At 42.1% G+C, this 16879-nt stretch overlaps 2 protein-coding genes across 2 annotated transcripts in view; both read left to right on the top strand.

Annotated features, from left to right (window-relative positions):
• The window catches only part of KLHL2 (kelch like family member 2), a 45224-nt gene extending 32824 nt beyond the window's left edge, over nucleotides 1-12400 (top strand). Inside the window, exons 10-13 of the mRNA XM_015418913.1 lie at nucleotides 1523-1651; nucleotides 3622-3762; nucleotides 8623-8766; nucleotides 12364-12400. Of these exons, the coding sequence (XP_015274399.1) occupies nucleotides 1523-1651; nucleotides 3622-3762; nucleotides 8623-8766; nucleotides 12364-12392 (443 nt within the window). The 3' untranslated portion in view covers nucleotides 12393-12400. The remainder of the gene's footprint in view (nucleotides 1-1522; nucleotides 1652-3621; nucleotides 3763-8622; nucleotides 8767-12363) is intronic.
• Nucleotides 12401-14582: 2182 nt separating this feature from the next.
• Nucleotides 14583-16879, top strand: part of MSMO1 (methylsterol monooxygenase 1) — a 17146-nt gene continuing 14849 nt past the window's right edge. Inside the window, exon 1 of the mRNA XM_015418911.1 lies at nucleotides 14583-14659. The gene's annotated coding sequence lies outside the window, so the exon portion shown is untranslated. The remainder of the gene's footprint in view (nucleotides 14660-16879) is intronic.

Here is a 16879-nt window from a genome sequence, read left to right as displayed (position 1 = left end):
GGCCAATGTGGCTGCAGAGATTAGGCTAATTAGTTTTATTTGATTAAGCTTTATTTTTCTGGACTTTTTCATGACAAAATTTAATAAATAATGTATTAAGAATAATGATTAATAATAATTAATTAGTCCCTCCCCCCACCAGTCAATTTCTCTTGGAAGTTCACCCTTAGTGAACAAGATGGCTAGATGGTGTAACCATACCTCTTTACAGAATGCTTGCAGTTTTTGATAAGCGATACCTTGAGAACACTTCTTCCAGCTTCTGCAACAACCACTGGCAGTGTGCAAAAAACATCCATACGGCTATGCATGCTTCACTTAAAAGTAGTTGCTGCAGACTCAGTCTCTGTACTGAAATAATTTTCATTATGATTTTGTCCATCTGCTTCTCTAGCTGCTGTATTGTTGTCTGACTGGAGAAGAACTGGAGGACAGATTGGTGTCCCTTTTTGTTTCCTTTCTTTTACCTCTTTTTTCTTCCTAAGGAGGAACTTAGCTTAGCATTATGGCTGAAGGTTATCTTACAACTATCAGGAATTTGTCTATTTCAGTTTTTAACAAATAAAATGCTAAGATGTAAATGTTTCAATATCAATATAATACAGGTTTTCTTCTGAAGGATTTCTATGCTTAGTTTAGCACACTTCAGCCTGCACATTATAGTGACTGATAGCTGCTTTGTTTAATGTTTCTGATGCAGCCAATGTACCATATCTCAGAGTGGTACAGTAAAACTAGTATTTCTCTTAAAATAACTGTTCCAGTTCAAACTAACAACATGCAGAGGCTACCAGACTACATTTTATGTTTTCTCTGATCCTTTCCCTATCATTTTAGTCACTTCCAAATAGACTCTTGGGGTCTCTGGTTTGATGAAAGAAATACACATTTTGCCCTCATTGCATTAGAGGTCATTCTTAATGCACCAGCAAAGACTGTATCAGTATACCGGAGGGGGACTTGCTAATGGTAAAAACATTGGTTCCATAGCAGCTCCCGAGATTATAATCAAGATATAAGCAGTTCTTGCCATTGCTTATGTATGAATAAAAACAATGCAACAATAAGATCATTCAGCAATTTTTTAAGTTATCCTTGAGCTTTTCCACCTTTAACCTGCTTTGGGCACTATCTTAATTTCAACATCATTCGTACCCCTCAGAAGCAGCTTAAGCTATTGAATGGAAACTCTTTAACAGAAACAAAAATGTGGCAACAAAAGTAGTTTACAGTACTGTGAATGCTGACTAGTGTCCAATAAATAGCATCAGTGCAGTGGCCTTCCGTCAATTGAAATGTGCAAGGATTTGGTTATTCTGAGCGCTAATACAGTTGTTTTAGGTTAGTTGCATGACAGCCTCTCATTTTTAATTAAAATATGCCAGTTAAATTGTGGTAATATATCATCTTTGAATTTTCATCCTCCTTAGTGTTAACAGATGTAAGTTGGTCTAGAACATCAGGATAGCTTGTTCTCCCCATATGTATTCCGATGTACTGAATTTGCTAATTTTATTTTCAGGTATGCTGTATGCAGTTGGTGGCTATGATGGTGCATCACGTCAGTGCCTTAGTACAGTGGAGTGCTACAACTATAGTACAAATGAATGGACCTACATTGCAGAAATGGGCACTAGGCGTAGTGGAGCAGGTGAGCAACCAAAACAGACTGAAACAGACCAGGAGTCAGCAAGGATGTCGGAATGCAGACATAATGTGAAATCATACTTAAGACTAACTGTAGTTAATAAATGAACTCCAGATTCTGCTTTGGACACTAACCTAACCATAGTTGGTGGAGAGACCTGCATTCAGTCACACTAACTATAGTTATTTAAAATTAAACTGTGGATCCGCATGATGTTTGAAGTGAGCGACAGAGTCTTATGACAGCATAAAGCAGACTGAATTTATTTTGGCATAAACTTTTGTGAGTATGAACTCATTTTGTTATACCTCTGGAAAAAAATGAACTCTGGCTCATGACAGCTTTATAGCATAACGAACCTGTTTGTCTATAAGGTATCACACGACTCTTGGCTATGTGCATGGAATTCTTAAATATTAGCTTTCATCCTGATTATTGCATGCAAATAAGAGTAGAAACTATCAATTCAAGAAGATGTAGAGGTAAAGGGCAGTGAAATCAATTTCTTGGATACCCCTGTGCATTCCATTTTACTTCAGACTCGCTCCTTTATCTGTTCTTCGGATGCCATTCCTCAATTTTCAACTTGGAAACGTTGGGTTAGATCCTACAATTATAAAAGTCAAAAGAGCACAGAGAGACAGGAAAATCTTCTGCTGAGGGTTAGGGGAACATGCCCAAATGTACCACAGAACAGAGGACTGCAGTGAGGAGAGGGAAATTGTTAAAATCATCCTCTCCCTTCTGTCAGTGGAGGAAAAGATAAATATGCCTAATCTTCCCTCCTCTTTTCTTCAGCCCCCATCCCCCCAGTACCACAGTGCATTTTGTATGATGGCCCTTTAACCCTCAGCAGAGGATTATTTGGGGCTTGCAAGGACTGATTATTTGGGGCAAGCTGCTAGGGAGGATAGGTCTTAATGAGATCCTTCTGCTTGCCCTTCCTTAGGATCCAGCCCTTTCTTTCTTGTTGAATTGTGTTTGTTAGTCAAGTCTTTTACACTGCAGATCCAGCGTGTACATAGTATGTAAGGATAAAAGCCATCCAATGTGTGTTAGAACAAACAGGATAATCCTAAACTCCACCTTTAAAAGTCTTTGGATGGCATCTTAACCTTATGCTGGTGTATCTGGGAAAAGGAAACTTGGTTGTAGGCAGGGATCCACATCATAAGAACATAAGAGAAGCCATGCTGGATCAGGCCAGTGAGATGTTCCGCCGGGCATACAGTTGAGAACAGCAGTGGTTGGAGAAATTAGTAGCCTCCTGGGTTCCCCCCCCCACGTTTTACTTTTTCAAGCTAAAGACCCCCTTATGAGTGAAATGCAGATTGTATGCTTATCACCTCAGCCAATTGAGGGATAGACACATGATGCCATCTGATTGTATTATATGTATTTATTATATATTACCATGTATTTTATTATTACTATTTTATGTATATTATATGCTGTATGCCGCCCTGAGTCCTGTTTGTGGAAGATGGAGCAGGATAGAAATAGAATAAATTAAACTAACGAAACCTGGTTGGGGGAGATCTTGTCACATACTTCCCCTCAGCAGAGCAGCTGCCAGAAACCAACTAGCAGTGCCCATGATTTGTCGAAGTTTTGTTATTGGACTGTAAGAAGCCAAGTTATGAATCAGAATGTCACTGGTTCAGAGTTTGTCTCCACCTTGCTATAAAGCCTGTGTCCCAGCTCCCAATATGCAATAATGGCCTACCTTTCAGGGCTGTTGTAAGGAAGAGTAGACTTTGACAACACTTTAACAAAGCATGTGGAAATAGTAAATATGAACTGGTATCTGTTAATATGAAATAATTGTCTGTGCATGATTTGTTACAAATTAAAACACCCTTTGATGTGGTGTTTCAGATCTGCAGGGCTTGTCAAACTTGACAGCACCCCAAAAGTGGATATTGAGGACACTTCAAATTAACACTGACTAGTTTTATATTTTCTATTTGCAGGTGTTGGTGTCTTAAACAACTGTTTGTATGCAGTAGGTGGTCATGATGGTCCTCTAGTTAGAAAAAGTGTTGAAGTGTTTGATCCCACCGTCAATACATGGAAACAAGTTGCAGATATGAATATGTGCAGGAGAAATGCAGGTAAATATTACCTTCCAAAAGCTGCTGGAAATAGAAAGTGTAAATAAAGCACTTGCTTCCATAGTGGACAATCTGTGCTCATTAAAGGTATGGCCAGTATACTAAAGCAAATGACAAGAATGCCATTGAGAACAATGGGTGATGCCTGAATGCCCATTGGATATAATGAGATCCATTGAAATAGCACACAAAAGTTGCAAACAAACCGTGGAACTGATTTCAGAAGTGCGGTTGTGGAGACTAGAATGACAGCCCCCACAGTGGAATGACATTCCCTGGCACCAGATAAGCTGATCTGGGACTGGAATGACAGCCCCCAGAGTGGAATGATGATTCCTGGGAGCAGCATAAATGTTCTGGGGTCGGAATGACTGGCCCCAGAGTGGAATGACTGTCCCTGGGACTGGAATCAGTGTTCTTGGAGTGGAATGACAGCCCCTGAAGTTCGAAGACGATCCCTGAGAGAAGCAAAAATGTTCCGTGATGGGAAGGATAGTCCACCAAAGAGGATGAGAGTCCCCGGGGCTGGAATCAGTGCTCTCATCGCCATTAAGTCTCTCTGCCAGAGTGCAACCCTAACTCTCCAGGGACTGACATTTCAATCCCAGAACACTTATGCTATTCCCAGGGACCATCATTCTGCTGTGGGGGGCTGTCCTGCTAGTCCTAGAGCAATATACCTGGTCCCACGGACTGTATTCAACTCTGGAGAGTGTCATTCAAGGCCAAGAGCAAGTTTCTCCAAATCTTTTGCATGTTTTTATTGCAATTTTTTGTCCTGCAATGTATTTCAGTGGAGCCCATGCAAGGCAGCTGACTATATCCAATGGGCCTTCTTCAGTGGAGCCCATGCAAGGCAGCTGACTCCCTTTATATCCAATGGGCCTAGTGGCATATCCTTTTGTTCCCATTGGTCTGGCTTGTCATTCTTCTTGTTGTTCTCTGTTATCACACATATGGGATCTCAAGCGTGTGCACAGAGCCTCAGAACAATAAAAGCTTTAAAGCGTTTGAGCGTGAGCCTCCCCTCCCACAACAGCCACTCACCACACATGCCCAGAGTGGGTGAGGCTGTGATCATCTGTCAGTTCTTCCTTAACCGCTACAGCAGTAGCTGCCTCTAAAGGGACTTTCTCATTCTCTGTTTCTTCAAACTATGTATGTAAATGCTATTAAAGCAAATATACTTAGATGTCAACTGCATGTTTATGGCGCAGCACACAACATTTAAGAATTGTTCTGACTTCAAGGGAAAAATCCCATTCACAGACAAGACACAGCCTTTGCCTTTTTTGTTTTGGGAAGGAACATAGTGAACTTCTGCAACCATTGCTTTAGGTTTACAAAACAAGCTAGGTACAATTGTGATAACAGACTAAAGACACCATTGTGTGAGAAAGCTCTTACTGCAGATCAAGTGGTGGCATCCTTATCCATGGTCCCCACTATGCCAGCAATGACATCAGATTCTGTGGCTTCAGTGTAGAGCAATCCAAACAACTCCCACTCTAATCAGCAGAAACAGAGCTCTAGTGCAAATAACTCCACTTAGCTTAAGAAGCAGAAACCAGAGGCTGCTGAACATCACACTTCGTAGGAGTTAGCACCATAAAAAGAATAAAAGAAAGAACAGATCAAAACATGAGGAACCATCTATACCCACTGACACTTCAGTGGCACCTCAAAGATCAGTGCCAATACAGGACACTCAGGTTGTCAGTCACACCAGTCCTGGAAGTCATTTAGAAAGATTGGGAAGTGAGCAGTCAGTTGCCAGAGAAGGTGATAAGATCATTGGCAGCGTCCCTTTCAAAGGGCAGACTGAAAATATGTCAGTAGACGTGCCTGCACACTGGAATCTAAAATATCAGTCTCAGGGGCAAGAGAAAGCTGACTCCTGGCATCAGAGAAGTGATCGATACTGAGACATGCAGCAAGGCATCAGTTGTGCCTCTTTTTCCAAGAGAAAGCTGACTCCTGGCATCAGAGATCGATACTGAGACACGCAGCAAGGCATCAGTTGTGCCTCTTTTTTTTATTGGGAGTTTTCCGTGCAGATAAAGTGACTTTGAGACCGGACCTATCCTTTTTGCCTAAAGTAGTGTCACAGTTCCACATGTTGCAGAATATAGTGCTCCCAGTTTTTTCCCCCAAGACCAACAATGGATGCAGAGCGAGTACTACACACTTTAGATGTTAAAAGGGCTTTGTGACTGCACAGATGACCACTCAAAGAACACCAGTTACAGGTAAGCAGCCTGTTTTTCCTTTTAGTACATCCCCTGCAGTCATCACTCTTTTGAACGGACAGTCAGTTCCAGGGTCTGGGGCAGCAGTCACTAAACATAATCCTGCCAAATTTGCAGAGAATGCACTCCTCCCTCTCCTCAAGACCCACCAAATTTCAAGCACATTCAACAAAGGGGCTTTACTGTTACATGAGTTTCCACACGTGTGCAATGCAAACACTGTTCTTTTCAATGGACAGCCAATTTGAGGGCCTGGGGCAATAGTCATTGAAGATAATGCCAAAAGTGATTGGTTGGAAGTGCTCTGTGCTCCTCCCTTGCATGGATCCAATTGGTTATGCTGTTGCCTGGGAAACCAGTGAAGTCAAAGAACAACATGATGAACAAATGCCCCTCCTAGCTTGGTAAGCATCTAAATTCTAAACCAACATGAATTTTGTGGGGGATGGTTATTTCATTTCACTAAGAACTGCAGATTGTGAATACCATTCCAGGAAACAACTGTAACAACCTGAAACAGTGATTTCCATGTCGATTTTCAGTTCAGAAATCCCGCTATGCACACCTCTAGTGCACACTTAGACCCAAAGGTATATTTGTGTAGCATATGGGTCTTCATTTTGAACACTGAGAACACAGCTTCATTCTTATTGAATGAGTTACTATTCCTCATAGTTACAGAGAGGCTGAAAATGTGATGATTGAAGATGTGTTGAAAACGCTGGCATGGGTAAAATGCCCATGCTCATAAAGCTAAACATGCACAACTCCTAAGCTTGTATCTGTGCCATTTCATCTTCATTATACTCCTCAGCATTTTTCTTTTGTCCTTCCTATGTTTCATAAGCTTTGCAATACATATGCTTTTAGACAGAAGCCACAATTATTCTGTAATAACTGGAGAGCAGTCTTAATATTCTTCATGCTCTGTCAAATTTGTATATATCAAGATTAGTATTCTTGTTTAAACAGTGATGTATTACATTGTTTAGCATATGATAAAGGCACACATTTGTTAAGTTCTTAATACTCAAAGAAGAAGTAAGTATCTGATGTTGGGTGACCGGTCGGACTCCAGTCCAGAAGATCTGAACCGGGCATTGCAAGCCGTGGCTGGCTGGCTTAGACTGAGCTGGCTGAAACTAAATCCAGTGAAGATGGAGGTCCTGTGCCTGAGTCAGGGTGGTCTGGGGACGGGGATCCCTCTCCCGATCTTTGTCGGGGCACCTTTGGTGCCAGCGTCGGAGGTTAGGTGTTTGGGAGTGCTCCTGGATCCCTCCTTAACTATGGAGGCCCAGGTGGCAGCCACTGCCGGCTCGGCCTTTTACCACCTTCGGCTGATTCGGCAGTTGGTCCCCTTCCTCAACCGCGACGACCTGGCTACAGTGATCCATGTGATGGTCACCTCGAGATTAGACTACTATAACGCTCTCTACATGGGGCTGCCTTTGTCGCAAATTCAGAAGCTGCAGTTAGTGCAGAATGCTGCGGCCAGGCTTCTGATGGGTCTCCCTAGATGGGAGCACATCTGGCCTGTGCTGAAAGCGCTGCAGTGGCTGCCAATAGCTTTCCAAATCCACTTCAAGGTGCTGGTACTTACCTTTAAAGCCCTATATGGCCAGAGTCCGACTTACCTGAGGGACCACCTTTCCCCATACATACCCCAGAGAGTACTACGGTCGGGGGCCCAACATCGATTAGTGATCCCAGGCCCCAGGGTGGCCAGGCTTGCAGTGACCAGGGCCAGGGCCTTTTCAGTGGCGGCTCCTACCTGGTGAAATGAGCTCCCAGAGGAGATCAGGGCCTTGCGGGACCTCTCACAGTTCCGCAGGGCCTGCAAGACAGAGCTCTTCCGCCAGGCTTTCAACTAGAAGCTGCCATTACCACCACCAACAACTATATTTTCTGGTAACAATGGGGTAATGGGATGGCCCATTATAAAGATCTTGCCACAGTATTGCGATGGATTGGTACTGCTGAATCGGGCTCTTGGGTAATATCTATAGGTCACCATCTTGATTCGATCTGAATGATGAACATCACTGAGCACTTTATTATTGTTAATTATGGTTGTTTTAATTCTGTTTTAATGTTTTATATTGGCCCTTGTTTGTGAGCTGCCCTGAGCCCGTTTGCGGGGAGGGCGGGATAGAAATGCAATAATAAATAAATATAAATAAATAACTTTTTGTACATTGGAGTGCTTCCAAATTAATACAAAAGGTAAATGTTTTAAAATAGTCAAGTACTGTAAAGTAAGTGCAACTTCACCATATTTCAAGTAAAGTGTTTGAATATTTAAGCTTATTGTGTAACTTAATTTATCTTAATTTATTTCCACCAGGCCTTTCTGTGCTGAACAAGTTGCTTATTCAATGAAAGGTTTTTCTGTTTAAATGTAAGGGTGGAGGAGGCTTGCTAATCCAACTTTTAAAATTAGTGAGTGGTTGAATGCTGCAGTGCTTTGAGGAAGGCATGCATGTTTCTCTCTCTCTCTCTCTCTCTGAGTCATAAACAGATCCCATAGATAGACTTTAACACTGACACTTTTGGCTAGCTAAGAAAGCAAATTGATGGTGCTATTTTCTCTTTTTTTCCTGTTTTGCCTTAGGGGTTTGTGCTGTGAATGGGCTCTTATATGTAGTTGGAGGAGATGATGGTTCCTGTAACTTGGCAACAGTGGAGTACTATAACCCAACCACAGATAAGTGGACAGTTGTATCATCCTGTATGAGTACAGGAAGAAGCTATGCAGGTAATAGTGAATAAATGATGAAAAAGACTGGAAGTGATAGAGAGCTTGTTGTTCCTCTCCAGTATGAGTGTGACATGTAAATATTGGCCCCAAATCCCTTGGGGGGGATGTATGGGGACAGAAAGGGGATTTATGGTAGGAAGTTCATGAGGACCCAACCTTGGATTGCACTTCAATTTTTATTTTGTCTGGAATCTTTTCTTCAGTGGATTAGATGAATGTTGTCCAGAGGGCAATATTTATGTTAATATGCCATTTTAAAAAGAGAAACAGCATGGAACATTGGAACAACTCCACACCTGAAGGCCACACTGCAAGGAAAAGGCTTGGTTTACATAGTGCAAGAATCTCAAGTAAAAAACAAAAGGTTCTTTCTTTTCAAGCTTGGACAGAGAACAGCAGGTGAGCCAGGTATATCTTCTGGCTGGCCAAAAGGGATGAGGGCACAGTTAAAGGTCTTGGAAATTTGCAAAGAAGGAAGAAGAACAGATGCATCCTGGTGGGGAAGTGGAAGCAGTTCCATTTTGATATGGGAAATCTGGGGTTTGGGTGCGGTTTTTTGTTTTTGTTTTTTGCATGTAAAAAGGTAAAGGTTCCCTTGCTCGAAAGCCAGTCGAATCCGACTCTAGGGTTGCGGTGCTCATCTCCGTTTCAAAGTCGAAGAGCCAGCGCTGTCCAAAGGCGTTTCCGTGGTCATGTGGCCAGCATGACTAAACACCAAGGTGCACGGAACGCTGTTACCTTCCCACCGAAGCGGTACCTATTTATCTACTTGCAATTTCTTGCTTTCGAACTGCTAGGTTGGCAGGAGCCGTCATGCGGCAACTCGGGTCTCGAACTGCTGAACTACTGACCTTCCACAGCCTGCAGTTCAGCGTCTTAAACACTTGAGCCACTGCAGCTCCTATTTTTTTGCATGTAGTTAAAGCTTTAATGATATTATGGGAAATGCTAATATGAGTATGCTGGTTGAATGCTGAGGAGCTTTGATTAATGGTCTGATAGCCCAATAGCGTGTAAAGCTCAGTTTCTCTCCAGAACATCTGTTGGTCTCAGTGTGAAATTAGGTATGGCCTGCTCACTCTGCTGGTTCTCCTGTCTTCATTGTGTGGTAATGGGCCAAATTCTGTTTGTTGGCCTTCACAAAGCCAGGGATAACAGAAGCTGTGCCCTGGGTCAAGATTGGGAGCAGGGCTAGAAATGAAGGCTTTCTAACAACAATCTAGCCTTGCAGAAATCTGGTAAAACACTAAGTTGTAATAAATATTGAAACAAAATATATACGTGCACTTTCACACATGCTAAATAATGCAGTTTCAGTCCACTTCAGCAACCATTTGCAAGTGGATTTTGTCACTTCATACAGTAAAATCCAGTTGCAAAGTGCATTGAAAGTGGATTGAAAATGTGTTATTTAGTGTTATTTAGTGTGTGAGAAAGCGCCCAATGTCTCATCTTGTGGTTAGCTGGCTTGTAAAAAATGGTTCAGTGGTAGGTGCAGTGGAAGAGGGTCATCATCTTCATGCCTGCAGCACTGGATTGCTTCTTTTTTGTTCTAATCCTATAATTTTATCCTCTCCAGCAAATCCCAGGATGGCATCCTCATTGAGTTTACTTCTTTTTGATCAAGGCTCCTATACTAAATGGCTGTGCAGCTATCAAACTTCCCCTACCAAATTTCTGTTTGTCATTAAGCTGTTAGTAACACTTGGAGGCTGTGCTTCTGTACAACCAATATATATATTTTTATGCTTACATGTGTGTGCTGTGTTTATGATCTGTTAACTGTCAGTAAAAAAAAATTCTTTGAAAGATGGCTCTTCATTGTACTAATGTTATTATTCTGTGTCCTGGAGGGCAGCACAGTTTTGAACAGCTCAGGTGTTAGGAGAATATGTTTAGGGGAAAAACCATTAAGGCCGTAAATGGCTTGGGCCAGGGTCCCTGGACTGTCTCCTGCCATACTATCCATACTATCTTTGTTGTTGTTGTTCAGTCGCACAGTCGAGTCCGACTCTTCGCGACCCCATGGACCAGATCTCGCCAGGCCTTCCTGTCTTCCGTCGTCCTCTGAAGTTGGCTTAATTTCATGTTCATTGCATCTATGACACTGTCTAACCATCTCATCCTTTGCCGTCCATACTATCTTGCCCACTTGTTAAGATCCACCTCTCAGACTCTGCTTTCTGTGCTCCTGTTTTTGGAGGTGAGCAGGGCTCCTCAGAGCCACCATGAGCCCCTAGACAAAGATTCCATTTGCCCCTCTCATGTGACCCTGATCCATAACACAACAAATCACTTGGCTTGCTATTAACCATAAATCTCTAATAATAAAAGAATTAGACTGTTCTAGGGATGCTAGAACCCCCAATGGGTGTGGAGGGTCCCCTGCTCCCAGCCCCTCCTCTCCCCTGCCGATCAGCTGCCTGGCGGTGGGGGAGTACTGCAAAAAAAAAAGGGAGTCTCACCCGCGTTTTAGCGACATCATCAACATGACTTCAAGCTAATTCTAACATAGAGTTTTTGCCCAAAAACCAGAGCGTTGCCCTGATGTGCCTATGTCACTTCCAGGCAATGCTCCCTCTAAGCTGTGGAGTCTTGTGAGCAAAAATTCTACTTTGTGAGCTACTGGCATTAAAGTTGTGAGCGAGCGATTTGGCTACTGCATAAATTAATTTGCTCTGGAGCCATCCTTCCTGAGCTAAGACAAAAATGTGTGAGCCGGGGGCTAAAATCTGTGAGCTAGCTCACACTAACTCATCTTAGAGGGAACACTGCTTCCAGGTCATGTTGGAAGTCGTGTTTGGGATGTTGCTGAAATAAGAGGTGAGACTTCCTGCTCCCGGTAAGCCCACCCCCCACCGACTGCCAAGAGGGACCATTTGTGGCAGGCATAACTCATCAGAGAATAAAGCTAGGAGACTTAGAATTGTCTCCTAGCCACCAACTTCAGGATGATTGTGGGAGTTCCGGGACCAAAAATGAAAGGCAAGGGAATATCCTGGCACAGGTTATCTCAAGACAGGTCCCATCTTGCTGTTTGCAATAGAGGCTTGTGGTCTCTGTTTGTGACAGACATAATTCCTCAGGAAAATAGTGCCAAACATTTAAAAACTAGCCACCAACTCCAAAATAATGATGAAAGTTGCAGTGCCAAAAATGAATGGAATCAGAACACCCTGTAACAGGTTATCCTTTCCAATAGGCAACATGTAATAAGAGAGCTTTTAAGTAACCTGTCATGTGTTTGACAGTTAATTGAAACAGTTACAGAAAGTTAGATTAGCTGCTTTTTAATAGAGGTTAAGAATTAGGATTGGCCTTTTTATGTTGTTTTAATGTAACTCATGCACCTGCTGATTGGCCCATTCTGATAACTGAGCCAAATCAACATGGCAATTCCACTCTTTCAAATTGCAATCCCTGCACAGCACTTTTTAACCTTTTCACACACTTTAGTAGACCAACCATTTAGAAATATTGCACTGAAAAAGAATGCAAGTCTTGTATAACTGAGTGAATTTGGAGTGTGGTTGCCTACATTTAGGTAATGCAGTAACTCCATTGTTCATTTGTCTTTTATTTCTCTGTTTCTAGGTGTAACTGTTATTGACAAACCATTGTGAGTTGGAGAGATATTTTACCTTGATTGTGCACTAGAAGCAAGCTTCAGCAAAAGTTATTGAAGTGAATAAGCATCAAAGCACTTCTCGTTATAGCTGCACATTGAGCATGTTGGAAGCTGTGATCTCCTACTATTAAGGATGAAAATGAAGATTATTCTAGATTGAAGCAATGTGCAATAATGCTTTATTTGACATTAAGCCACATCTGATTGAGATGTAGCAAAGATATATGGACCACAGTTCTTATTTGTTGGATCTCTGGGCAAAATTCCTTTCTTAGGAACCAATCATGTCTGTCATGGTTGAATCTGGATTTTTTAAAATCTGGATTTTAAAATGAATCTAGATTTTTTTAACGTGAAAGATAAAGTGGTTTGTCCTGTCTTTTTTTCCAAAGAAAAAGAGAAATATCCATGAACTGCAGGTTTTCAGAAGAAGTGTTGAATCCTTGCTCAATACTACAAAGTGGCATGAGAACCTGGTTGCTTTTTTTATATATATAAATCCTCTTTGGTTACATAACTATTGTGTGCATATTAAATGTGCAAGTAGCTTTCCTTTATACCTGTTTGAAACATCATGATTCTGTTTATAATTGGGACAGTACTTTGAAGTATGCCAGTACTATGTTGTAAAATAGAAGTGTATATTTTGATATTACTTGATGCTTTAACAATAATGCCACTTACAGAAAAGATACAGTGCTCCTGAAATAAGTATAATGCCAAAATGTTTTAAGTTTACTAATTATCTTTGTTTACTAAAATTCTTTTTTGTTATGGTTTTGATGTATACTGTCATTAAGTTTAATATTCAGCATGACCATAACTACAGGTTTTTAATGAATGTATGGAGCTCTGTTTTACTTGCATGGCATTTAAAACGTTCAGTGTCATTCTAGCTACTACTGAAGACTACACACTGTATGTGAACATGTTTGTAAAGAAATGGCATTTTGATTCCTGGATGCTTTAAATATGACCAAAATTATTGTCATTTTGACGTATTTTCTTTAATAAAACTTTGCATATTTGTTTTTTCTTAAAGTTTGTTTGGAACTAGTTTTTAATTAAGGCACCTGTCATGGGAAACAGGGAAGACACCCACTTCTCTTTGCCTGCTCTGGTACTGTTGGATTCTTAAGAGCATGACCATGTTTGGGAAGTCTGATAGAAGGAACTGTGTATGTTTTGGGCGGGGGGGGAGGGGAGAAAGCTTGCAGGGTGAAGTGCTACTAGTTTGCAAGTACCTTGTAGGTATACAGAGTAGACAGAACAATTGGTTCATCTTGCCTTGTATGAAGACAAAATGCTGCTACTTTTAATTTACATAGAAATGGATTTGGCTTAAACACCAGGAACTTTTAACAAATAGCAGTTTAGTTGCAGAAGAAGCTGCTTGGCCTTGCTGTGTGTTCTTATTCCTTTGGAGATGTTCAAGGAAATACAGAACAGGCATCTGAGGAAGCTGCTTTAGATACAGGACGGTTTGCTTTAGGGGATCATGGGTCAGGGATAGAAACGTAGTGTAATAGACTAATCCACCTGTCAGAACTTTTATGGGGGGGGGGGGGAAGGGAGGAGGGGAAAAGGGTGGGGTTAAAATATGGCAAACTGGATGCTAGGCAGCATTTGGGGGATTTTTTAAATTGTGCAATGTAATGATCGCCTTATTCCCTGATTTAAAAGAAAAACCTGGGAAACTCTCTTGGTTGCTATCACTAAGATAGCAATCATGTGCAGACTTGCTTAAAAGTCCTGTTGAATTCAATAGTTTGCAATTCCTACACGTCTTTGTTTAAAAATCCTGTTAGCTTAAATGAGAGAGCTCAGAATTTACTTTTGAGTAAGGATACGCAAAGTCTGCCTGCAACCGGCCAAAAAGTTCATTGGAACTTCATCCCGAACAAATTTACGCAAAACAGAAGGAGGCGCGGGAGAGATAAGTAAGCTTTAGTTATTTCTATGGCAACCTTCCGCCTCGGAGAACCTCGCATCCACGAGCCTTTCGTCATCGAGCCACTGCTCTAGACTATTGGCTCTCTACCGGGATCTCACTATTCTCACTCCATCCCTTCAGCCAATGGTAGCTCGCGAGGCCTCTTCTGCTTCGGTCTCGACAGATACCTGCCCATGACGAAATACCTCGCGATAGCCAATCGGAGAGGCGAACGCATATTTTCGCGGCCAATGAGGGGAAAAGTATTTCAGAGGCCGCGCTGGTCAACAGTGTTTTTTCGGTGAAGCGAAGAGTCGGAGCTCGCTCAGGTGAGTGGCTGGGCGGGGGGCGGCGGGTGCTTTTGACTTGCGTGGTCGTTCCGCGGAGGCCTTGGTGGCGTTTCTGGGCTGCATGATGCCTTTGCGGGTGATCCCGGTCAGGGAGTTGGTTACGTCAGGGAGGTGCAAGAACGTCGTGGATCGTTTTTGCGTGGGTGTGTTGTGGCCTTTTCTCCTGGGCTTCTTCTAGCTCAGGCCTGTAGCTACAGTGTGGCATCTCGGAGAAAACAGTCCAAATATAGATGTTTATAACTTCTCTTCACATAATCCTCATCTTGCAGCTTGGTTTTTATTGATTTGTTGCTCTGCTGTGATTTGTCTGTTTGGCTTGTTATAAACTACTGTGTGAATGTGTGAATGTGCTTTTTTCCTTATGTGGATAGTCCAGGCTAGCCCGATCTCATCAGATCTCGGAAGTTAAGCAGGGTTAACCCTGGCTAGTATATAGATGGGTGACCAGTGACCCCCAAGGAATAGCAGGATCGTGATGCGGAGGCAGGCAGTGGCAAACCACCTCTAAACATCTCTTGCTTTGAAAACGGCTATGGGGGGTCATGGCTTGACAGGAAAAAAAAATGGTGACCTTTTAATAATGTGAATTGTTAATTTCCTTGGGCGCCCTTAAAAGAACATGTGCATTCTGTATTTGCAATCATGTACTGTCTATTGCCAGTTGCTCTCCTTAGTTTTAGTGTGTCCTCACTTAGAAGAAAAGTGGTTTATAAAAGGAGAAGGTAGATCAAGCTGAGTAGCTGTGTTAGTCTGTCTGTAGCAGTAGAAAAGAGCAAGATTCCAGTAGCACCTCAATGACTAACGGAATTTGTGGCAGGGTATGAGCTTCTGTGAGTCCCTGCTCACTTCACTGCTCCTTTCTACAGCCTGAGAAACAAAAGTACACTCAGGTTGCATTCAGATGTCATGGATCAACCTGGCATTGATGACTGGTATGACTCTTGTTACCTCTTTGACTGACTTGCTCTGCTATCGCCCCCTTGTGCAGTGTGTTCCGATTGCTGAGAGAAGTCTTTCGCTCTTTCCAGTTGTTCATATGTGGCAATGGACACCTGAATAAATTGTGGTTTGTTTTCCTTTCTTGTAACTAGGACCCAGGATTAAACCATGCCTAGAAATCCCAGTTACCAGGAAGGAAACTACCCTTCACCAGTGTTCCTATTAGAACATCATATGGGAACGTATTGGAAAATCCCAGTTACCAGTTAGGAAAGCAACCTTTGCTGCTGCTCATATTGGAACATCACAAATAGTAGTAGTTAAATAGAGGTCTCCATCGACAATTTCAGTAGATTCTGTGAGGGGAGAAAGCAAAGCATGTGCAAGCTAGCTAATGTTTAACCAGGCCTGTGGCTGGTACAGAAGTCACTGAGATTTATTTGTGATCTGAACGCATCCTAAACATATATGTAAACCTAGGCGTTGGAAATAAGGGCAAGTTCAAGGCGCTTAGGGCCTCCTTTCTTAAAGCGCCCCCTCCGACACACACCTTGGTTTAAGCAAAGTATCTGTTTATTACAACAGGGAAAATGCAATTTTGTACACAGGGCATGGTACTCCCCACCTCCCAACTCCTTTCCCTTCCCAAGCCAAAGGTTAGTAGTTAGTATCCCAGAAGTACTGTTTCCTTGTTGAAGCTGATCCAGCTGTAGTCTCTCAGAAGCAGGCCTCCAGTGTGAAGGATAGTTCTCACAGCCTCCCTCCTAACCATCTGAAAGAAGAAATCAGGTTCAGTTTATTTATTTATTTATTTATTTATTTGTTGGGCTCAGGGCGGCTCACATTGCCTGGCACAGTGTGCCAAGATTCATATACAGTTAAAACATTTAAAACTTAAAACATTTAACACTGTTAAAACATTTAAAACATTTAAACAATCAACGATTGCCGAATAAAGTGCACTCAGTGATTAGTAACCAAGATGGCATAAACATGTCATGCAGGCTCAGGCAATTACAGGCTCCTAGGCAGTTTGACTGGAACTCACTGCAACAACAACAATACAGTCCACAGTAAACAATGACCAAGAAAAACCAACAAATAACAACTGTGTACTGACCAACCCACCCAAGAGCAATAGAAAAGAGACTTCAATACAATTCAATGCATGTAATCCATCATAGGATAATACAAAAATACATAATATCCCAAAGGGAAAGAACAAAATCCAGAATAACAATCTCTCATAACCAAATCTGG

Source organism: Gekko japonicus, unplaced genomic scaffold, assembly GCF_001447785.1.
Source record: "Gekko japonicus isolate JY-2015 unplaced genomic scaffold, Gekko_japonicus_V1.1 scaffold2200, whole genome shotgun sequence".
Taxonomy (NCBI): Eukaryota; Metazoa; Chordata; class Lepidosauria; order Squamata; family Gekkonidae; genus Gekko; species Gekko japonicus.
The sequence above is the reverse complement of the archived record's forward strand: the minus strand, read 5'-3'. Positions and strand labels throughout refer to the sequence as shown.